The sequence below is a fragment of the Leguminivora glycinivorella genome, chromosome 15 (assembly GCF_023078275.1).
Source record: "Leguminivora glycinivorella isolate SPB_JAAS2020 chromosome 15, LegGlyc_1.1, whole genome shotgun sequence".
NCBI lineage: Eukaryota > Metazoa > Arthropoda > Insecta > Lepidoptera > Tortricidae > Leguminivora > Leguminivora glycinivorella.
In genome coordinates this window covers 10,400,716-10,425,662 of record NC_062985.1, presented here as the reverse complement: position 1 = coordinate 10,425,662, position 24,947 = coordinate 10,400,716, and the positions used below count along the sequence as shown (strand labels likewise).

The window sequence follows — 24,947 nt, the reverse complement described above, 5'->3', positions numbered from 1 at the left end:
GCATTACGAGCGCATAGGAATAATAATGTCATTAACGTCAAGACACCGTGTGTAGATGGAAATGCAAGGAGCGTAGATAATGAAATTCTGTTCCTGGGACCTATTTATTACCTAGACCTAGGAACTTACTTAGCCAGAAACTTGCTTCGCATTGCAAGTTATGTTTCTAGGTACAGTTCGCAACGGATGAAACAGCGAACCAAAAGTATCTAAAATCCTGAATATATCTTATACCTTTAAACGAGCAATTCTTGTATATTTATTTATATATATAAATATATATATATTTAGTCAAATGTCTGAAATTTTCTAGAGAAATGATAAAATGGATTCGCCATTTTGACATCCTGCGTGATTTGATCATATCCCTTAGTGATTTGATGAAATCTCTGTTTTGGCCATTTCTCTGCGACATTATACACTTCTCATATACACGTGAAGTTTTGTTTAATCCACTATTTTTGCTGATGACTGTACTAACACAACTAACGTTTTACTTGTAATGTAAGGCCGTTTTCCCATTATCCGATCCGATATCGGATGTCAGAAGGATTATAATAGAAATAAATAAATAAATAAATATTGGGGACACCTTACACAGATCAACTTAGCCCCAAACTAAGCAAAGCTTGTACTATGGGTGCTAAGCGACAATATATACTTACTTAAATAGATAAATACATACTTATATACATAGAAAACATCCATGACTAAGGAACAAATATAATATGTGCTCATCGCACAAATAAATAAATATAAATAAATAAATAAATATTGGGGACACCTAACACAGATCAACTTAGCCCCAAACTAAGCAAAGCTTGTGCTATGGGTGCTAAGCGACGATATACATACTTAAATAGATAAATACATACTTAAATAGATACATAGAAAACATCCATGACTCAGAAACAAATATCTGTGCTCATCACACAAATAAATGCCCTTACCGGGATTCGAACCCAGGACCGCGGCTTAGCAGGCAGGGTCACTACCGACTGAGCCAGACCGGTCGTCAAAATAAATGCCCTTATACTTTAGAAAAAATCCAAGATGGCGCCTGTAATGTATGGGATATCGGTCCATCATTTCAGCTATTAATCGCCCACTGCTGAGCAATAGGCCTCTCTTCGTGTACGCCACTTGTTCCGACATCCGATATCGGATCGGATAATGTGAAAAGTTGAAAACGCACTTAGAAACCTTACGGTCGTGAATATTATACATAATTCATAATTTTAATGAATCCCTTATTAAAAGGCTCAATCTTGAGGTATTTATTTAACAAAGAATCGATATTGATACTGTAACAAAAGAACAAAACAAATACCAAACAAGTTATCTTCAAATTAAAACTTTGTTATAACATGACAATATAAATTCCTGATGTAAAGTTAACCGAACACTCTAACTCTCGTTAAAAAATAAAAAAAAAGTCAAAAGTCTTCACCTCGACATTGGCAGAATTCACCCCGCTTAAATTAGCGAGGAGTAAAAGCCATGAAAAAAAAAAAAAAAAAAAGTTAATTAGATCCTGATTGTTTAACAAAGTAAAATAAAAGTTTATAATTAAATTTAAACAGCTCATAATAGTAAATTAAATACATTAAGAAAATCGAAACGAGTGGTGGGTGATAAAATTAAAACACGAACGTAGAGTGTTTTATTTTTGATTTAATTTTTGACATCGTTGCGTAATGAGTTCAATACCTAACAAGTGTGATATTATAGCATATGTACTGTAAATATAATGATTAAACACAACAATAAGTACGTACACATAAATAAGATGCTGCATCAAAAAATTATACGTTTCTTCCCAAACTGTGTGCGTAGCCAAATGCACAAACGCTCACGAAGCGCTCACGACAATATCTCTTTCGTAGCTATCTATCTCTATCGCTCTTGCGTATTAGCGCGACAGAGTCAGACCACCTTTCTGCGGCGTTTCGATTTCGTTTCGCGTCGCCATTCGGCTACGGGGCCTGAACAGCCGGCCTAGCCAATGTGACAATCGTTGACGCTGCGAGGCGGTCGATATGCAACTGTCGCATCAGTAAAGAGATAGGAAGCTAACTACGAGACGCTTACGAAGCGTAACGTTGACTAGGTGCCCAGGGTACGTAGCCGCAGAAACCACAGATGGCAGAAACGCTTAAGATAATATCGATATCCTAGCTATCTCAGCTCTTCTGCATTGGCGCGACAGAGCCAGACTGCGTCTAGTGTCAACGCTTGTCATTTCGGCTAGGCCGGCAGGGAACGTTACGTGGTACACAGCCTAATGCAGAAACGCTTGAGATAATATCGATATCCTAGCTAGCTATCTCAGCTCTTCTGCATTGGCGCGACAGAGCCAGACTGCCTTTCGATCGGCGTCTAGTGTCAACGTTTGTCATTTCGGCTAGGCCGGCAGGGAACGTTACGTAGTTCACAGCCTAGTGCAGAAACTCTTAAGATAATATTGATATCCTAGCTAGCTTTCTCAGCTCTTCTGCATTGGCGCGAGAGAGCCAGAGACTGCCTTTCGAATGGCGTCTAGCGTTAACTGTCATTTCGACTAGACCGGCAGGGAACGTTACGTAGTACACAGCCTAATGCAGAAACGCTTAAGATAATATTCGATATCCTAGCTAGCTATCTCAGCTCTGCATATGCGCGACAGAGCCAGAGACTGCCTTTCGAATGGCGTCTAGCGTTAACTGTCATTTCGACTAGGCCGGCAGGGAACGTTACGTAGTACACAGCCTAATGCAGAAACGCTTAAGATAATATTCGATATCCTAGCTAGCTATCTCAGCTCTTCTGCATTGGCGCGACAGAACCAGACTGCGTTTCGAATGGCGTTTAGCGTTAACTGTCATTTCGACTAGGCCGGCAGGGAACGTTACGTAGTACACAGCCTAATGCAGAAACGCTTAAGATAATATTCGATATCCTAGCTAGCTATCTCAGCTCTTCTGCATTGGCGCGCCAGAGCCAGAGACTGCCTTTCGAATGGCGTCTAGCGTTAACTGTCATTTCGTCTAGGCCGGCAGGGAACGTTACGTGGTACACAGCCTAATGCAGAAACACTTAAGATAATATTTATATCCTAGCTAGCTATCTCAGCTCTTCTGCATTGGCGTGACAGAACCAGACTGCGTTTCGAATGGCGTCTAGCGTTAACTGTCATTTCGACTAGGCCGGCAGGGAACGTTACGTAGTACACAGCCTAATGCAGAAACGCTTAAGATAATATCGATATCCTAGCTAGCTATCTCAGCTCTTCTGCATTGGCGCGAGAGAGCCAGACTGCGTTTCGAACGGCGTCTAGCGTCAACGCTTGTCATTTTGGCTAGGCCGGCACCCGATACACCGTGAATATTCCTTAATTAACGTACACGTTCACCTATATACGGTATTCAATTTCATTTTAACAAGTGCAAGCAATTAAAACGTAGTATGCAGATATAGCATTAATTGGAGAGTCATTAAATGGAAATTTTACTCGATTCGGTATTAATTTAGTACTCCACTTAACTATTAACGCCTGAGTGTCTTTTGAATGATTATTTTTAGCGATTGGGGTACTGGGGGGTATTCTCTCTCCTCCTCTTTTTATCCCCCGACGCAAAAACGACGGGGTGTTATAAGTTTGACGTGCCTGTCTGTCTGTTTGTCTGTTTTGTTTTAAATCGACACGAGTTACGAATTTCCTTGTCGCACGTGTATGTGTATCGTACGATGCTTTTCAGTACAAATGGCCATCCGAAGTTCCGACCTGACATATAATGAACCACTTCTCGCTCCAGTGCGTAAAAAAAACACCATCAGTACTGAAAAAAATAGTAAGAATGTAATGCCTCATTTAAATAAGAATAAGTGCCAATTATAAGATAGTGCCCATTAAGATCAAAGCGACTAAATATTACAGCTGATTTACATTAAGATTGGATAAGAAGGTGTGACCTTCAATCACGAAATTGGCTTGGTATTAGTCAATTAGAAACTAACCCCACAGTATAATAGAATGAATTTGGCAATAAAATGTCAACTTTAATCGTCAAATTTTTGAGTTGACATCTTATTGCAGAATGCATGTGGGATGACACATTATTGCGTATCAGCATCCGAGTACAATCGTACAGTATGGCCACTCCCGCTTCCCGATGAAAGTTGCAAACGTTCATAGGCTACAGCGATTGATTACCATCCGGCAGGCCGTCTGCTTTTTGTCGCAGCCGTGGTATAAAAAACCGAAAAACGTCTTTGTTGTTTTTATAGAATGCTTCCCTTTACGCGACTCATCTGCTCTTTTGCCGACTATCACATAAAGATAGCTTTAGGGTGCCTTTCCACCAGAGATGCGCTACGTAGATGTGATTGATGTTCACCAATCATGTTGTGTTCCACAAATCATAGCGCTAGTGGATTCGACAGATATCATTCGGTTGTCGGCGAAGACTCGAATCGGCCTGTTGCTCTTGATAGCCAAAACGCGAATTACAGAAATGAAAGTCGTTGCCACGCGATGTCGCGACCACTGTTCGCGTAAATTACTTGCTCATTCCCCTGTTTCATGACTACTGGGTTTTTTGTTCTATGTTTTGATTAATTCTGCGTTTAATGCAGCTTAGTAACTAGGTACTGTTTCACTTCAACCTGTATTTATTTAAATTGAACTTGCTTATTTATGTTGTACTCGTATTGGATTATCTATACACTGAGAGAAATTTGCATTGTGAATTTAACAAGTTCGACTTGTTGCGCCTTATCCGTTTGAAACAAAAGTATTTTAGTAAACGGAATAAATCACAATATTGATGATACAAGTCGAATTTGTTTGAACAACAAGGTCAAACTTGTTAAAATATATTTGATTGAATCAGCAAAACATATGTTTTAAACAATGTGTCTTATGTTGCTTTTATAAAATCGACTTGTTGATTCAAATGACGAGTAACTTGTCGAATGTACTAGTTACACTTAACAAAATCTAACTTGTTTAAACCAAAGAGCGCGTAGGCGTTATTTTAACCAAAAAACTTGTTGGGCGAACATGAAAACTGGTTGTTTTTCTCTCAACGTAGAACGTCAACACAGTCAACGTCAAAAGTGACTTCTATGGCCAATAATGCACGGTGTCAATAAGACAGGGTTCTAGAGTGGCATATGATTCAAATCGGTTGACGGTACAAGTATGTACATATCGTACTCGTATCTAGAGGTAGTAGGTAATTAGCAGGCATAATGATGATGAATTTATGTTTAGTTAATGGACACTGCTGATACTGAACTGCCTTATGACAATTGCGTGTTTGAAAGCATATTCGAAAAATATGAATAGTTTTAACGTCAATAATTATCATGAAACTTAATAATATATAGTGATGTCCCTGTTTTTGCTGTCCCTACACGAGCTTATTCCACCGTCCCCATTCTACCATCGGACTCTTAGACGCACGGCCGGCCGGTTTCTATCCTTACTTGGTAGATAAGCCGCGAATTCGCACGAAGCGCTTTACTTCTTTCTTATGCGCACTGCCAAGGAGTGGAATTCTTTTCGGCTATGCTTCCGAGCTCACATAACCCGGCAACCTTCAAATCAATAGTGAACAGGTATCTTCTGGGCGAATTCACTACATCGTATATAGTATTTTACCTTTTTCGAACGACAAGAATACCTAAAGATATTGTCAAAGTAAGTAACTTTGATACTTTCAAATAAAGATTAAGGATTACTTATACTGCGTTCAAAAGCTTATTCTTTTTTTTTTAATTGAAAACAATTACTGTCGATTGCGTCATTGCAAATCTAAATTGGGTTTAAATTTTCGTTTTAATTTTTTAGTTAGGCACCACTTTTTTTATAGAATGTAAGTATGTACGCGGCGTTTATGCCACATGCCGCTACACAGAACATCTTATTTCTAATTGCCGGTACCGTACAAGGTCATCCACTTACTATCCTGCAATTAGGAGCGACAAAGACTTTTTCCCACTCTCACTTACGTGAAAAAATTCTAAAGTACGGTGCGGTCGTTAGCTACTTAAAAACTGTGAATTAACTTTTTTGATGTTGTTCCAGATCTTCGACAACCACTACCACTTCCACCACCACTCGGTGGCCAAGCGGTCGCTGTCACCATCACACGACCACCACGGCCGTCTCGAGGGGGACGCGAGAGTCCGCTGGGCGAGACAGCAAAAAGCCCTCTCTAGGAAGAAGCGGGACTTTATTGTGTTCAACACCTCTTCCACAGGTAAGACGCTGATTCTGGTCTTTGATAACATTACCCCTTTCACTAATCGATCTTCATGTGACGGTCACTGTTAAATGACCATCACAGCAGACTCAAGGGAGACACGAAATTGCGCTGGGCTAGACAGCAGAAAGCTCTCTCTAGGAAGAAGCGGGACTTCATTGTGTTCAACACCTCTTCCACAGGTAAGACACTGATTCTGGTCTTTGATAACATTATTCCTTTCACTAATCGGTCTTCGTGTCGCTGTCACTGTTAAATGACCATCACGGCAGACTCAAGGGAGACACGAGAGTGCGCTGGGCGAGACAGCAGAAAGCTAGCTCTAGGAAAAAACGGGACCCTCTTTATTGTGTAATTTGTGTACAAATAATAAAGTGTTGTAATAATACTAATAATACGTCGAATAAATTAATTGCTATGTTTTGTAGTTCTTCTATTTAAAGTACTTTGAAACGATTCAGTGATGAAGAAATATTAGTTGAATAGTGTTTATAATAACTAAGAAAATTTCAAATAAATAGTAGTTGAAACAAAATATCTCGAAACAATTTTAACCCCCGACGCAAAAACGAGGGGTGTTATAAGTTTGACGTGTCTGTCTGTCTGTCGGTCTGTCTGTCTGTCTGTTTGTCTGTCTGTCTATTTGTTTGTCTGTGTGTGTGTGTGTGTGTGTCTGTCTGTGGCATCGTAGCTCCCAAACGGATGAACCGATTTAAATTTCGTTTTTTTGTTTGTTTGAAAGCTGAGTTAGTCGAGAGTATTCTTAGCCATGTTTCATGAAAATCGGTCCACTATGTCGGGGTTTTTTCAAAATTGTAATTTTGTGGTTAGGTTATACTCAAACTAAACTTTCGATGATTTGTTGTCAATGAAATAATATTCGATGAAAAGTTTGTCGGCAAAACAAGGGTACATAGTCTTTGACTTTATTTCTAACAGTAATACTACTCTAAGTAGCCAATACCAAACCTTTCAAGAGTGATCGTGTGTCTCATCTTTACTATAACAGAGTCTTCTAACAAAAATCTTTGTTTACAGCCGGGACGTACGTCCCATCGCCATCAGCGGCGACGAAGAGGGAAGCAGGAATCAAGAGGGAGATACCAGCCAGAGTGAAGGGCCGGCCCAGAGCCGCCGACTCCAAGTTCCAACTCAACGACCCCAAGTGGCCACACATGTGGTATCTAGTGAGTATTGCCTTGGTTACTCTAGTAATTGATGAAATAACCGTACCTGAGAGGCTTAACACTGTAAGTGCCATTTTAGTAGTTTTACAGGAGAGCCGATTTTTAACCCCCGACGCAATTTTTGTGTTTCCATCAAATAATCAAAGATTTACATTAAAAGATGTTTTAAAAAATACCTACACATTTCTACTTAATCCAACATTCGCAAGTACCTTTCACCAGAATCCCCAAAAGCGGTGTTTTATTTTCTTAACAATTTTTCTTTATTAACGACTAAAAATGTACGAGTACAATCTATGGATATCGCCAGCTGGTAGTAATCGCAACCTATTTGCTACATAACCTCGTTATCGTTAACATGCTGCAAAATGAAAAATAAAACCTCAAATTCCCGAAATAGCCCTGGTAAAAATATATTTCGCAATTTTAGCAAAACGAAATGATAACCCGTACGGTGCGCTGCGGCGAAAAAGCGACCTGATTGATTGTTTGATACCTTTTGATCAAAGTCTACACACTATTTACCTTGTTCCGTTGAAATAAAGTTGGATACATTTAAAATGTGTGACGACCAAACGCAACGCAATCAGAATGCAATGTGGCGGTTGACAGTGTTCGGTTACAGAATTATGTGCTATGCGGCAGTGTTTTTGTTTTGACTCGTGGTTTACTGAATTTCAAATGGGATTAATGTGTAATTTTAACAAAAGCGAAACATGATCACGCGTGAACACAAACTGTTTATTGTGAAATATATTAGTACCTACAGTAATTTTACATGTTTGTATGTTACACGCGTCTATGTCCGTGTAGCTTTATAATGATGATTTATATAAACCATACTGGCCTTGGTTCTCGTGTGGTGACGGGTTAAGAATTTCACCAACCCCTTTCTTCCCGTGGGTGTCGTAGTATACTGCGACTGTGGGATATGGGTTAACACGCGTAGGCCAGAGGCTGGCAACTTCAATGTTGTCACTTCAATGTCACAGTTTCGTTTTCTTTCATTTCAACCCCTTATTTGCCAAGAGTGGCACTGAAACTTGAGTAGTTTCATGTACTCTGCCTACCCCTCAGGCGTGATTGTATGTATGTTGTATGTATGTATACTGACCTTGGTACAGGACCCAAAAAATAATTGGACGAAACATTATGTATAAGTTGGATAGACATGATATATAAAACACGAAATCCATGAATCGCGACGCAAAAGAACATCAAATAAAATATTGGGTTGGTAATAAAGTAATGAGCGAATCATAACCAATATTGTAATTTTTATTTAATTTATTATTTTAAACATTTATCAAAAATATAACGGCCTTCGTTATCTACTACTTTACTCCATCGTTCTGGTAAAGAATGAATAGCATCGGCGAAGAAGTTCTTAGGTTTAGATTCAAAAAACTCAGCTATGTACCGTCGTAGATGGGCTTGATCATCGAACTTTTTTTCATTCAAGGCATTGCTTAGCGATCTGAACAATGCGTAATCCGTAGGTTCCAAGTCTGGAGAGTACGGTGGATGAGGTATCACTTTCCAACCTAGCTCCAATAGCTTTAGCCGAGTCACTTTTGCAATGTGTGGGCGAGCATTGTCGTGTAAGAAAAAAACTTTAGCATGCTGTGGACGATTCTGACAGATTTTTTGGTTTAAATTTTCAAGCTGATTACAGTATACTGATGCGGTAACAGTCATTCCACTTGGTAGGAGTTCCCAGTGAATAATACCATGAATATCCCACCAAACGGACAGCATAACTTTTTTCGGGTGAGGCTCTGTTTTTGGTGCCTCTATTCCTTTTTCGTTTGGAGCTAGCCACTGACGTTTGCGTGTGTGATTTATATATAAGACCCATTTTCCATCTCCAGTGATAAGATGGTCCAACCAGTTGAATGTGCGGCGAAAAGACAGAAGTTGTATGCAGATATCGGCACGGCGGTTTAGTTGATCTCTATCAAGTTCGTGCGGTATCCAAACACTGTATTTGTAGTTTTTCCCAACTCGTGTAAATGTGTTTCTATGGTGACATGAGAGCAGCCTAACTCGGTAGCAAGAGTACGACTCGTTAGCCTCGGATCTCCTTCAATTAAGGTTTTTAATTTGGCTACATCAATCTTCACCGGTCGACCAGACTTAGGTTGATCTGATAATGAAAAGTCGCCACTACGAAACCGCTGGAACCATCGTTTCGCCGTGGCCTCAGACACAACTTCAGGAGCAACACGCTAACATATATTACGCACTGCTTCGGCGGCTGAATGGCCAGACTGAAATTCATATAGTAAGCAATGCCTTACATGCACTTTTAATTCGTCCATTTTCTTCCTTATATTAGCTCGGCGACAGCTAGTGAATGACTGACGAGAAACTGTGCGACTCGCCCTTTATATACTTTCGACCATAGAAGATTCTAGAACTCTCTCAAAAAATTTATGTGGAATTCAATCGATCGCTCATTACTTTCTTACCAACCCAATAAAATAAAGTATATATTCTTTGTTAACTCAGTATAATGTCTAACGAAATTATAAACCCGAGCTAAATTTATAAGCAAAAGGACTAAAGTTAACGGCTCCGTCAATATCACAAGAAGAACATAAGAAGGAAATTTAACTTCATTCCGAAGTCGTTAAAGAAACACATCAAGTTACTTGGCTTGACTCGTAGTGTACTTTTAATATTTGTGTTGATTTCACTCGAGCAGAACGAATCCTTATAGTAGGAGATACGGGTAAGGAATGTCTACCCTCATACGTTATTTGGTTATTGTGATAAGTTTTTTTGCAAAAATTTCATTTTTGGCAACAGTCATCTACTGTTCTCCAAGACGTTTTTAAAAACCCCTTGCTATGGAGATAATTGCGACGTTTCATAACAGAGTTCCTATGACCACTTTTCTGCTCCATCATCAGATCAGCTCTAAGATACCATAACATTGCATTGTCACGTGATTTACGTATGTGTGCACAGCTCAATCAGAAACCGGGAAGTGGGTCAAATTTAGCTTCTACGTTTTGACCCAAGTAATAAGTATAATAACATACTAACAAGGCATGTTGAATAAAAGCTTGTAATAAATGATTCTTTTTATACCATGTCGGTGGCAAACAGGCATGATAGAAGTATTCATGTTAAAACTTTTGCTAAATAGTTGTGTAGAATTTTTTTTACGGACAGTAAACATTTATTTTTATTTTGTCATTTGCCCGTTTACCTACAATATCAAAATATAACTTGTTTTATATAAAATTATATTAAAACTGTGCCACGATCTTCTTAATAAAAGTGATTGTATTAGGTTTTATTTTATATTCATATTAATGCTTTATTTTATAGTTTTTTAATAAGATTTTATTCTCTTGATTCCGCGGTGTGCAGTACTAATTATTTCTCAAAGCTAAATAACTTATGAGGATAGGCATTCTTATTCCGGATCTTAGACTATTAAATCAATTATGTTGTCGCGTCAAGCTCATTTGTTCCTTTTCTGTCTGCTTCTAAAGTGCCGGCTGGATTTAGAACTTTGACATAATTTTATTTCAAAAAGGCTTTTAAAAGAGGATTTCAATGATAATGTAGGCTGTCACTGAAAAGTAAGCAAAGTGAGGAAGAATAATTAAATAAAATTGGGTAAAGAAAGAAATGTAAAATATAACTCGGTTTCTCTTCAAAAGTCGGTGTAAAATAAAAGATCTTCGCTCTGATTTTCCATTTTGTGGCCAAAACATATGTAACTCCATACAGACAGATAGTCTAAGAAAAAAACGTATCTCGGAACCGTAGAGAAAAAGGTACGGTGGGCTAGATGGCGATACACCTTTGGGGGACTCGGCTAGATGGCGTTAATAATTATATTTGACATGAGCCAAATTGTCAAAACTAAGGTTCAAAAGTTTTAAGCCTGTGTCGAGAGATGGCAGTCTATGCACTGTGACTACACATTTTTCTTCGGCAGTAGTTCTCTAGAAACTCGATCCTCTTTGGTCATAGGATAGCACTCATAGCATAGATCAGAAGAAGGGTCGAGAAAAAACGCCCGTCATTTTGAAAACAAAAACCTGTTTCATTTAAAAAATATCTTCTAATACCAGTGAAAACTTTAAAATTAGGGATGTACCGACTAGTCGCCGACTAGTCGGGAAAGCCGACTATCCGGCCACATTTGTAGTCGGCGATTAGTCGGCGACTAGTCGGCAAAAAAGGCCGATTAGTCGGCACTTGATAAATGATAGGAAAATAGTACAAAAATAAATTATAGGATGATTTATGGTCGCATTATGTACGTATTCGTTATGCCCTTGTTAGTCAAAAGAACAAATATCTGTAATCATCACAGTAATTAATAACCTACCTAAGACTATCGGTTTCATAGGCAGGACCACTATCTATTTTAAACTAAAAATTGGAAAACGTGTATAACTATTATCATAGAAATTTGAACCTGAACAGAATATGAAAAGCGCGATAGAACCCAAAAAATGACATTTCAAAAATTCTGGTGAAATTAGTCGATAATTATGTTCTGGCCGACTAGCCGACTAGTCGGCCGACTAATCGGCCACCCAAGCGCCGACTAGTCGGTAGTCGGCCTAGTCGGCTAAATCACTAGTCGGTACATCCCTATTTAAAATAATTATGCTTTAATGATGTCTATACTTAATATATAGGCCATATACCTAAGCACATTTTGGATAAATTGGTCTTAACTTTTGTCTTCAAAATGACGGAGTTTTCTCCGTGCGTTGGACTTTGATCATTTTCGAGCCAATGAATTTTAACAAAATGTTCTTAAATGTAGCTTTCCATGCAAAAAGGGTCCTTATGGATATTGGATAGGACCTTTTTGAAAAGTCTTCGGACCCTTCTGCGTTTGAACGCCACAGATATATTAATATACCAACATTCTTACGTTTTCTGCTTACACTAGCGGCTGCGAACCCCAAGTTATTAAACTATCTCTCTGTTTAATTTATGTGTTATTTGTCACATAAATTAAATGCCGGGTCCCAGAATTTGTGGGTGTTGTTTGCGTTTTGTATTACCACGGTTTGTGACCTGTAATATGTAGAATGAATAATAACTATAACATATATGCCAATATTGTAACCTAATCACTCATATGGGTATTAGGGCATTTTCAGAATTTGGGTCCCCCCAATTAGCGTAAGTTGTTAACAAATTAAAAGCTAACTCGCTGTCAGCATAAAATCTGTCTAAAAATTTACTTTTTTCACATTCTTAATGTAGATTATCGCTTAAAATTTATTAACACAAAAACAATATTATTATTGAAATTGCATGCTTAATTATCGTCACAAAACTGACAGTGAGTTAATTTTTGTTAACGACTTACGCTAAAGCTAATATGGGGGGTCCCAAATTTTGAAAATGCCCTAATGCCTTTGGTAATTGTCGTTATCATTAGTTTTCAATTTTATTCTACTGAAAATGTGGAATACGTGAGTCTATAACAGATATCAGATTATCAATTTTAAATTTTATTTTCCCTAACCTATTAGCATTTTGCTACTTAGTTACGTAATATTCAGATTGTCACAGTAGTAGGTTAAGAATCAAAATAGGCAATAATGCTCCTAAATAACAATAAGTTTACCCGTAGCATCAGAAGTCAATTACCTAGTTATTGTCACTGTCACTGTATTTATGTAATAATTGTAGAAAAGTCCTCCAAAGTGTTTTCAAAAAGTTATGAAGACGCTACAGGAGCGAAAATGCTAAAATGGAAAGAAGCCCCCCTTTCAATTTGGGAGTTTTAGTTAAATATACTAGTGTAAATAAACTAGATTTATCGAAAAAAAATTGTCCATTCGGAACCACTCAGTTAAAAGATGTTGCGAAAAATCTTAAAAATCGAGGTTCCGCTCTCGACTGTTTCCTCCTTCAAGACTTAATCAATCATAACGAAATTTGAGAATCTGAATAACAATGAAATAAGAGTCTTTGTCGAACCGTTTAGTTTTTTTGGCAAATTGTTACCAATTTTGAATACCACACTTTTTTTCCGCCATAATCAATAAGGCCGTTTATGGATTTTTTTTTTTTTTTTTTTAGTATGAATAGGTAGACGTTTGACCACGATCACACCTGATGGTAAGTGATGATGCAGTCTACGGTGGATCACGCTTACCTATGAGATACCTATTTACTCTTGCTTTAAAGAGACCATGTGGGAACACAGACTCAGGCAGGGCATTCCACTCCTTGGCGGTTTTGATGGGCTCTAGCGTCGTTAAAAATAAGAATATCAAAAAAATCAAAACAGTCTGACACAGATAAAAATAATAAAAATCTTTGTTGAAAAAAATCATTGTTCTATCTTCAAAAACCAGGGAGGAAATTGTCGAGAGCGTTTGTGAGAAATGACCCCTCCTGTATCGTCTTAACATTGTATTTTGTTTTAGAACCGAGGCGGCGGTCTCGACATGAACGTGATCCCGGCGTGGCGGGAAGGAATCACGGGCCGCGGCGTGGTGGTCACCATCCTCGACGACGGTCTCGAGACCGACCATCCCGACTTAATCAACAATTATGTAAGTAATGTATATCATATTCCGGCGTGGCGGGAAGGAATCACCGGCCGCGTCGTGGTGGTCACCATCCTAGACGACGGTGTCGAGACCGACCATCCTGACTTAATCAACAATTATGTAAGTAATGTACATCATATTCTGGCGTGGCGGGAAGGAATCACGGGCCGTGGCGTCGTGGTCACCATCCTGGACGACGGTGTCGAGACCGACCATCCTGACTTTATCAACAATTATGTTTCTAATGTATATCATATTCCGGCGTGGCGGGAAGGAATCACGGGCTGCAGCGTGGTGGTCACCATCCTCGACGACGGTCTCGAGACCGACCATCCTAACTTAATCAACAATTATGTTTCTAATGTACATCATATTCAGGCGTGGCGGGAAGGAATCACGGGCCGCAGCGTGGTGGTCACCATCCCAGGATGTCTCGAGACCGACCATCCTGACATTGAGACAATTATGTAAGAATCACTAGTATATTATCCAATTGTATTTAACATCGCCACCAACAAATAAGTACGATGGTTACTTTTCAAACTAAGGTCGATAATAAGAAGTTATTTGCCATCTCGTTTCTGATGTAATAGTTAAACATGCTCTAAATCAGATATACCACCGCCCTATGGCAACATGGACCCCCTTGTACTCTGTTATGATTTTAGTTCTAATCATTTGTAAACGGCCTGAAGTTTCGTGGCCATTTTTTTTTCTAAATTTTCCACCCCACTTTTTTAAACACAACATGGGTATGTAACATGGGTATTTTTTACGCGACTCATACTCAGAATCGCGAGGTCTGTCGATCCTGATAGGAGAAAAAAAATGTCCCAAGATTTCCATACATTTTTCAAACTTTCCATTACGTTACCGCCATACAAAATGTGTGAAAAAATGGTAACGGAATGGGAAAAAAACCTTGGGACACTTTTTTTCTCCTATTAGGATTGAAAGAGCTCGTGATTCTGAGTGGAAACCACATAGAAAAATCCAAATAAAAAAAGTGGGGTGGAAAAAAAAATGGCCCTTTTAGTGTTTATAAAATAATGATTGTAGGTCATTCTTACACAGACTGATTTAGGGCTAGTTGCATCAATTTAAGATACGTCAACATCACGCAGCAGAAGTCTTTGAAAATCAATTTTTTTTTCGAATGCTAAATTCGGTAACAGAAGACGGGTTGGGTGCAACCGTCCCTAAGCGGTAAGCTAAAGCTTGTGTTGTGTATTCATACAACAATAAGATTTAGATTTCCAATCCTCCCGATTAAGTGCAGCATCCGTCCGTTGAGAAAGGAGTCCAGATCATCCCGCCATCTCTTTCCGGACCGACCCCTCGGGTGTTTCCGTTTTGGCACCCACACCGTAGCTAACTTAGCCCACCGCTGTGGATGCATACGCCGTACATGGCCTGCCCAGTCCCACTTCAACCTGGCGGTTTTGACCCCAACGTCAACAATGCCTGTCTTGGCGCGCAATGTAGTGTTTCGGACCCTTTTCACCCCAAGCATGTTGCGCTCCATGGCTCTTTGGAAAACCTTCAATTTGGTCTTTTGTGACTCGGTAAGTGACCATGTCTGAGCATTGTAAGTGAGGATTGGCAATATACACATGTCGACGAGTCTCTGTTTGAAAGCTAGTGGAAGGGTTCCCTTCAATAGCTCCTTGAGGAACCAATTATAGCTCTTCCAAGCATTTTGGATTCTACGTTCCAGCGTTTTAGACAATACTATACAAAATATTTAAACACAGAAAACTTCTATACGCAACTATGGGAACAAATCAAATTATTTTAACAAATATTCTGATTTGTGTTTTTTATGTAGTCACAGACGCCTAGTCTTACAAAGATGACATATAGAAGAGAAATTTCGACGGCTTCCGCTGTGGCGAGGTGACCTAGGGGTGATGGCGTTTGGCCCGGATTGCTAAAAGACGCCGGTTTGAATCCGGCCTTCACCACTGGTGGTGCTCGTCATTTTTTCTTTAATATATGACATCTTATTTCGATTTTTAATTTATATATAGTAGTGTGACTACATAAAAAACACAAATCAGAATATTTGTTAAAATAATTTGATTTGTTCCCATAGTTGCGTATAGATGGCAGCACCAGTCTCTCTAGCTATATCGCAAACCTGTAAAGGTTTCGTATAGGAGGTGCAAGCACCTACTGCTTGCCCTTAGAGTTGGTCAAAGACGCCTAGTCTTACAAAGATGACATATAGAAGAGAAATTTCGACGGCTTCCGCTGTGGCGAGGTGGCCTAGGGGTGATGGCGTTTGGCCCGGATTGCTAAAAGACGCCGGTTCGAATCCGGCCTTCACCACTGGTGGTGCTCGTCATTTTTTCTTTAATATATGACATCTTATTTCGATTTTTAACAGAAAACTTCTATCAGTCTTTCCAAGATTAGGAACCCAAAGCCGTTGGTTGAGCAGACAGGGTTACAATCCACTAGGCGAAAGCGATCGTCATATCAACTGCTCGTAAAGGCAACAAAAACAAGAGTTCAAAACAAATTACAGCCATGTATCCTTAATGAGCCATGGTTTCATCTGGCGATGTCAAATGTGATGTCATTACCATTTTCCATAAATTACAAGCGTTTCGAGCGCAAAATAAGAAATTCATTTCCGCTTCACACGATCCTCCATTATTATGCATTATGTGTATCCCGCCTTATCCCTTTTCCTAATGGGTCATTTTACTTTTCTTTACTGCTTTTTATTTTGCGGGAAGTAATGATACACATTTAACTTGTACAGTTAGTTTGAGTTTCCTGAGAGAATTTATTTTATTTATAATTAATTATACATATCACTTACAGACTAGTCCAACACGTGATACACACGGAATGCCTAATAAGGTACAGTCAGCCATAAAAGTAGTTTACCACTTTTCGACCTTATGTGTTTCAAATAGAGTCGAAAAGTGGTAATCCACTTTCTTGGCTGACTGTACATCGGGGCAAATCTCGACTGGGGGACAATTTTAACTGATCCATTTTTTCCATTATTACACTATGGTGTTGAGTTCCATCTAGGGATTGCAGTACCGGTACTGTTTAAAAGAACCGGGATTTTCGGTACCGAAGCAATATGGAACCGGGATTTCCCGGGATTTTCGGTACTTTCGGGACTGGTCAATTCTTTTCGCTTTTTCAAATAAAACAACATATTTTTTGGCATTTTACATGTTTTATTATTATATTACCATAACCGAACCGCACCGCCTTTGCTCGGCGTATTATTTTATCTGCCTTTTTTATTATAATGAATCGGGAGTCGGGAGAACAAGCAAAAAATCGTGAAGAATTCCACCTAAACCCTATAGACTATCTGGCAAACATAGGCATCAATGGTTACCGTTACAATACATTACTCCGATTAAGCGATCTGCCATTACTGGGAGATGTTTAATCGCTTAGTAAAAGAAATAAGACAAATACTATTAAAGAAATATAATATGTAATTGATTATAGACCGGCAGTAAAATCTCACAAAACTTCCGAAACATGTAATTTGAAGCAAAGAATGTGAACTAAAGGAAACAAAACATTTGAGATGGTGCACTATTTTTTTGCTAGTCAGAGGGAACGTTCTCGAGAAAATTAGTCATTTTCTGGATATTTCTGTGGAATACCGTAATATGTACCACATTATGTAAACATTTTTTTAAAGTTAAGCATGTTTATAGCAGTTATCTTTAAAAGTTAGACATAAGCCATTGCCGACTTTTTTTTAGGCCTATATTTATGTATAAAAGCGACAATTCCACCATATTATTTTGTTATAAGTCGATCGGTACGTACGGGCAGGGTTTTCAATTGAAGCTCTTAAGCAGCGTGATTTTTACCGACTTTTAGCACATGTTTTAATAAGCAATTTATAATAACAATACCTTAAACATTCCTCAAGAATCACTTTATTCATACATAGGTGAAACACTCATAAATATCCGTTTAGTAGTTCTAGTTTTAACCGTTTTATAACATGCAGAGAAATCAGTCAAATGAGAAATGAGATTGAGAGAGAAAAAATAAATACACAAATTAATATAACAAACCTTTACCAAAAATACATAACTCGACTACTGATCTGGCTAGTGGGGCTAGCTAGGGTCCTAGGGTATCGCGGTGGCCATGGCTGCCAGGCTGCCACTGCCACCCGCTATTAAATAGTGATTAAGCGCGTGTTACTGTACCTATGCCTATTTTTTAACTGTTTAAATAATATAAACAGAAATAAATACATTTTGTATCTAAAAATGCCACTAAAAGGTATTTCCCGAAAGTACCGAAAGTACCGGGATTTTTCAAGTTGATTTCCCGGTTCTTTGCTTGGCCAAAAATCCCGGGAATTCCCGGTACTTTCGGTACCGGTATTTCCCGGGAGCAAACCCTAGTTCCATCCCATGCCTACCATATATAACTGGTGGACACTCTATTTAATAATGCAAACATTGTAAAACATGGAAAAAATGGACCAGTTACATTTGCCCCCAGTCGATATTTGCCACGCTGTACCTTACTAATAAATACTAATTAGGTTCTTTACTATCTGATGAAGAGTTTCTTTTCACAACAGTTTAGATACGAATAGTTTGTTGTTCGAGACGAGACCTGTTCGAAAAACGCCGTTTGCCCAATATGTCTGTGATCACTCAAAGTCCTCCTTTGGTTATCATAAAATATTGCACTATGTAATACAAATTCAGCATATCCTTCTATTTATACTTGGTTTTTATGAGTTGCATCTCTGAATACTGTTTTTAATACCTCACATAAGTTAGCACCTCAAGTGTGCGTTTCTCCGGAAATTTCCTGACTCAGCTAAACTATGGTATTTCCGGACCTATTTTCCTTCAAACTTTCAAGAAAAGAGCGTCCACCTATCTAAAGACCTTCCAATCTTTCTAATATTTCGGGTGTCCGTGGGCGGCAATGATCTCTTACCATCAAGAGACCTCTGCTCGTTTAGCACGTATTTTAATCAGTCAGATTTCTAAATCCCTATCTTTTCTAGCTTCGTCATTTAGCGGTCTACATTTTGAGTGCCATTAACCGACAAACAAAAGTAGGACACACGGTCCTAACCGACGTTTGCAGACAAAGCGCGATTCAAATTGCTCGATTCATCTCTCGCTTTTAATCCCTTAGGAAAAACGTGATATTTGGATTGCGGTGTGGTGGCCGTGTTGTTCCGCTCGCTAAATTATAGGACACGAACTAAGCTTGTTTTGTAGGTCATTTGATCAAAGCTACAAAGCATGAATGACCAAAAAATACGAGCAACAATGGCTTACTATGTATTTTTCCACATTTACCCCCTTATCATAAACGTTCACTAAAGTTATTAAGCCCATAAAGTTCGTTTGTCCCTTTTCGACGTAGTGGTGTGATAGAAAGAGACAAACGAACATTACCGGCTCGATCACTTTAGTGAACGTTTATGAATAGGGGGGTAACACGATAGTTAATCTTGTGAATTATGTTTTGACCGAATTATCGGGTAGTTCTATCATTTCGTGCAAATCGGCAAAATTTGGGAGAATTTTTTAATTTCCATTTTTTTGTGTGGTAATGGTAAGAACTATGAAAAAGAAACATTTATCAATAATGCATTTTCTATTATACGCAAAATTACCGATTTATGAACAAAAGTTTTTTCCAAAAGAAATGGTAATGAAGTATAGAATATGGTAATGATGATAGATATTTATGGGAATGAAAATGTAATTAATAATAACATGTTCTATTTTAAATATACCTACTGAAAACGTAGTTTTGAATATTTACTTGTTACTCTCAATAGTCAGGAGCATGCTAATAAACGAGAATGGTAATTAACATAAAAGGATGGTAATGAATTTAATACTGCAATTCATTACCACCGTTTTATGTTCATTACCATTCCCTTTATAGTAAACAGTAAATTACGGTAATGAAAAGAATGGTAATGAGTTTTCTTTACTTTTTGTCGATTAACTCTTTAAAAGCAAATGCTATTCTAGGTATAATTATTCACTAAGCTTTCGAATAGAATATTCATTATTTAAATATTCATAGTTCAATAAAACACGTAACAATTAAATAGCAAAACAGTGCAAATGGTAATGAAGAAAAAACGTACCAAATCCAAATCTCCGGCGCGATATATTTTTTTATTAAAAAATGGCACACGTCCGTCCTGTTCACTGTTTACTGGCCGACTGACGTGGTGATCGCGGTCAGAGCGAACGTCGTATAGAATAACACTTGCAATGCCTACTGGCCAATTCCATTGTTGCAAATTAAACTTATGGTAATGAAATTATTTTCTGTACAAAAAAATTTTGAAGCGGTGGATATAAATATCAATGTTAATACTGTATAAACCACCAAACTTTTCTTCCCTTATAAGTACTTCATCTAAATTAAGAGGTTAAATTAAAGCAGTACATGTAATAGTTATGTAATTTGCTCTCGAATCTATAAATCTAGGTTCTAACTGGTAATGGTAATGAAGTTTTAGCATGTTTATATTTTATTTATATATTTTATATTGCAATAATATAATTAATTTTAGATGCAAAGTATACCTATGAACCTTACGCAACATATAAAAAATATTTGAAATGAATTTAGGAGTTAGTATATGTTTTATATCAACAAACATATGATTTGCACGAAATGATAGAACTACCCTATCCGACGTTTCGAGTACGAATCATCGACGCAGGACTTGTCCCCGTGGTCTCGGAGACGACTGTCTAAAGTAGACATCATCATTTTCTACCCGCACTAAAAGACGGTAACAGCTACCAGAGACGTAGGTTCAAGATACATAAATAATACCGATGTAGATATTATAGATGACTAAAATATGGTTTACAGAAATTACTGATTATTTGAAGATAAGGACAAGAGTATGATGATTTCAAGTTTGTTTCCAGAATGAAAAATGTTAACAGCGTCGCTAAAAGCTTTCTAGTCGAATCTTTATGCCTGATGGTTTTTGGTTAAAAACTTCTAAGGTACTTGCGACCGCTGGAAATCATGAGTTGAAACAGATTGCGTTGAAAGTGCGAGATTTAAGTGCATTTCGAGATTTGTGTTTTTGATCCATGTTGATTCAGCCGAACGGAAAACTATCCATTTTTTTTATTGAAATTACACACAGTTCGTTCTGAAGTGGTAAGAATGATTACATTTTTTATTTTAACCAAAACACATTTTGTTAATTGATTAGGGGTTGTTCATTCTCTGGATGGTTTACCCTATATTTTAAGACTGGACAAAAGTGGCACTTTTGGCATCAAATATATTTCGCTGTCAGTGTCAGTTTCAAAATCCTAAACGCGGTCAGGAATCCGACCGCAGAACGGCCGGAACTTGACACCCTTCGGCTAAAATTTCTCTTTGAGAGAAGTCTTTAATAACCTGTAACTTTATAATGGCTTGTATTCTAAAATTTAAGGTACAGCGGGGCAAATCTCAACTGAGGGGCAATTAACTGATCCATTTTTTCCATTATTACACTATGATGTTGAGTTCTACATGTATCCACTGAACACGCCTACCATATATAACCGGTGGACACTCTATTTAATAATGCAAACATTGTAAAACATGGAAAAAATGGTCCAGTTATATTTGCCCCCCAGTCGAGATTCTTGAGCGAAAATGCCTAAAGTTTTATCAAAAAAAGTCTGTGTCAGAAAATCCTAATTGACAATCAAATACTAGCGGGGATTATACGATTCTCATTCCATTTGGCATCCGGCAGTCTAGACACAGTAAAACACTGGCGCCAACGCGTATCAAAATAAATAAAAAATAAACACGAGAGCAATGACAATGAGGCATTTTCTATAGAAAAAAATTATCAAAAAGAAACAACTGTTATTGGTTTTGAGTAGATTGCGGTACTTATGCATTTCTTGTTTTTATTCAGCATTTAAGTGCTGGCAAAACTTTGTCATGTTTCAAACTTTTTCACTTGAATAAATCTGAGATCTTAAAGAGGTTTGTTCAATTTAGGTGTCGTACAAAAAAGTTATATAAAAAAAAATAAAGAAAAGATATTTATTTACCAACACAGCACAAAATGGACATGTAAGGACTTATAAAAACTTATATCTTAACAAGTAATTTCTTTCTTAGCATTCCCGCTACAAACTCTTGTGGGTATTTAAAATAATTTATCATGTACTTTTTTACTTTTTATGTGTAATATTTTTCTAAATCAATACCTGACTATGTAATAAGTGGAACGGGGCAGGGCCATTGCAGGGGGATATTAAAGTAGGTTAACAAAAAAAAATCTAGTGCGGTCATTTGAACGTAGCTAGAATAATTGTGTCATAATGTTGTAAGTTTTGCTTTTATTTGCCAGGTTTTTTCTGACCAATGTTTCACGTAAGAATTTTTTCACAGGACCGGATGGCATCATACGACGTGAACTCTCACGACCCGGACCCGCAGCCGCGGTACGATATGATCGACTCGAACCGCCACGGGACGCGGTGCGCGGGTGAAGTGGCCGCCACTGCTAACAACTCGCTATGCGCGGTTGGTGTCGCTTTCGGCGCTAGCGTTGGAGGTATGTACCTACTACATATAACATTATTTTCTCACACTAGCAGATATACACTGTTGTGTCCCACTGTTAACATACAGTCGCGGTACATAATCGATTTGAACCGCCACGGAACGCGATGAGATCGCATTACTATTATTTATTCTGAATTTTAAGTAAAAGTTATTTAACCTTAAAGCACGTCCACTACAATATTTTTAGATTATAAACATAGAATAATTTAGTAATAAATAAATTAAACATTCAGGTAAATAAGCAACAGTTAGGTTCGCAAGTAGGACCCGTACACGGTCATTTATTGTATAGCCATAAAGTTACATTTATTTTATTGCGTAATCCACGACCGCTACGGTCGACTATTGTTTACCGTTTACAAAATTGACAGTTTTTCTGTGAAAAGGCGTAAACAAGCACGGAAATTTTATGATCGTTTTGTAGCTACATATGATTTTGAATGTGATAAACTCTACCAGGGTCCTTATGTTTCAAGTACATGATAACCTTTTTATCTGAAACCAGATAAATTTCTCCGTACAGCACATCATTAACGCGAATATACACATTTACAAGCGATGCCCGGTAATTAATAAATTTCAACACTTTATTTAACATTTTTAACCGAAAATAAATCAATCAGCTGTCATTTTATCGGAAAAGCGTCGTAAATTTTCTTCATCAACGGCGACATTATTAATCTGCTAAATTAAGCTTGCATTAATAACGCGTGAACCCAAGAGCAGTGAAAATGAACGGGTTATAATGGCAATTTCCATACAAATTTGCCCATTTTGATTGTTATTTAGAGTCAGTACTTGATACGTTCCCGATTTTAACACATTACAACTTGTAATACAGGTAACTAACTATAATAATAGCAGGAATAAATAATACTTAGTTATAATAATGAATGGGTAATCAGATAAATATAGTTTGGGGTGTCAACCGTTGACAATTGAATTAGATTAAAATCAAAATTTGAACAACTTGAAAATCTGTATGCCACTCAAAAAAATATTTGTGATAAGGTACCGGCGCCCATCGTCATTCTTATTTTTGTTCATTTTTACATAAACTTGCAGTTTTGTCTTTGAGTAACAATTAACAAACATGGACACATTCGATAAATACATAATTAAAGCACAGCATATAGGAAAACTTAAAAACCAATGGGGCAATCTTAGACGCCAATACCTTAGTCGAAGTAAAGTACACACACAGGTAAATAACGCCTTATTACAAACACGACAAAACATAGCGTGTCAAGATTAAAGCTGAATTCTTTTAATTTTTTCCATACATAACGTTTTTTTTACTTATTGTGTAATTTCATTCATTCATCATTCGCTCCCATTCGTCTCATCTCGGCAAAAACGTCCATTTCAAATTACATTCTATCCCACAAAATAAATCCGCTAAAGAAATAGACTGGTTCTTAAAAATAGTAAGGAGCAAAGAGTAGCTTTGGCTACTAGGGAGATAAGTAAGCGCTCAGGCAGGCCGATTCGAAAATTGACATCAGTATTATTTTTTATATTAAAGGAAAAAATGGAAAAATTTACGCTTCCGGCGGGACTTGAACCCGCATCCTTTTTGCAATCCGTGCAATGCTCTTAACCAATTGAGCTACGGAAGCCACGCCGTCGCAAATCTTTCCATGCTTTTCTTTTCGTTAGCGGACGTTTCCGCTTAATAAAAATTAATCAGTATTATTTGTATTTGAATCATCTTTTTTCAAACGTGAGATTCGATCGTGCCAATTGGGAATGGCCTTTGACCTTTGTAAGAATAATTACAAGTAAAAACACGCTAAAAAGTTAATACCCAATCCTTAAAGGGGCTTTTTTATCGCACTAGTGCGAGAAGTGGGTCATTTTTTGTTTGTCAGGTCGAAACTTCAGCTTCTTCACCTTCGGTCGTGTTTTAATTTATCGCCACTCGTTTCGAACTTCCTTTTTTCCGCACTTGTATCGTAATCTACAGTCTGCTGCAAAGAAAAATAGGTCCCCTTGCATACAAATTTGTATTTTATCTGCAGCTAACACTTGGAAATTGGAATGCTCCTCAGGAATCATTCAATAATCGCCCTCGTCGTAAATGGGCCATTTTTTTCAAAGTTATCCCCCCCACTTTTTTTTTTATTTGGAAATTTTTATGTGGTTTCCACTCAGAATCGCGAGCTCTATCAATTCTAATAGGAGAAAAAGTGTCCCAAGGTTTTTTCCCGTTCCGTTACCATTTTTTCATACATTTTGTATGGCGGTAACGGAATGGAAAAAATGTATGGCAATCTTGGGACATTTTTTTTCTCCTATCAGGATCGAAAGTCCTCGCGATTCTGAGTATTAATCGCGTAAAAAATACCCATGTTACAAAAAAA

General features: G+C 37.8%; 1 protein-coding gene across 3 annotated transcripts in view; it reads left to right on the top strand.

Moving 5' to 3' along the window:
* Window positions 1–24,947, top strand: part of LOC125234244 (furin-like protease 1) — a 529,066-nt gene that overhangs the window by 436,817 nt on the left and 67,302 nt on the right. For all 3 annotated transcript variants that reach the window (XM_048140451.1, XM_048140452.1, XM_048140450.1), the window contains exons 3-6: window positions 6,071–6,245; window positions 7,287–7,435; window positions 13,861–13,989; window positions 22,408–22,573. In XM_048140451.1, coding sequence (XP_047996408.1) covers window positions 6,071–6,245; window positions 7,287–7,435; window positions 13,861–13,989; window positions 22,408–22,573 — 619 coding nt within the window. The remainder of the gene's footprint in view (window positions 1–6,070; window positions 6,246–7,286; window positions 7,436–13,860; window positions 13,990–22,407; window positions 22,574–24,947) is intronic.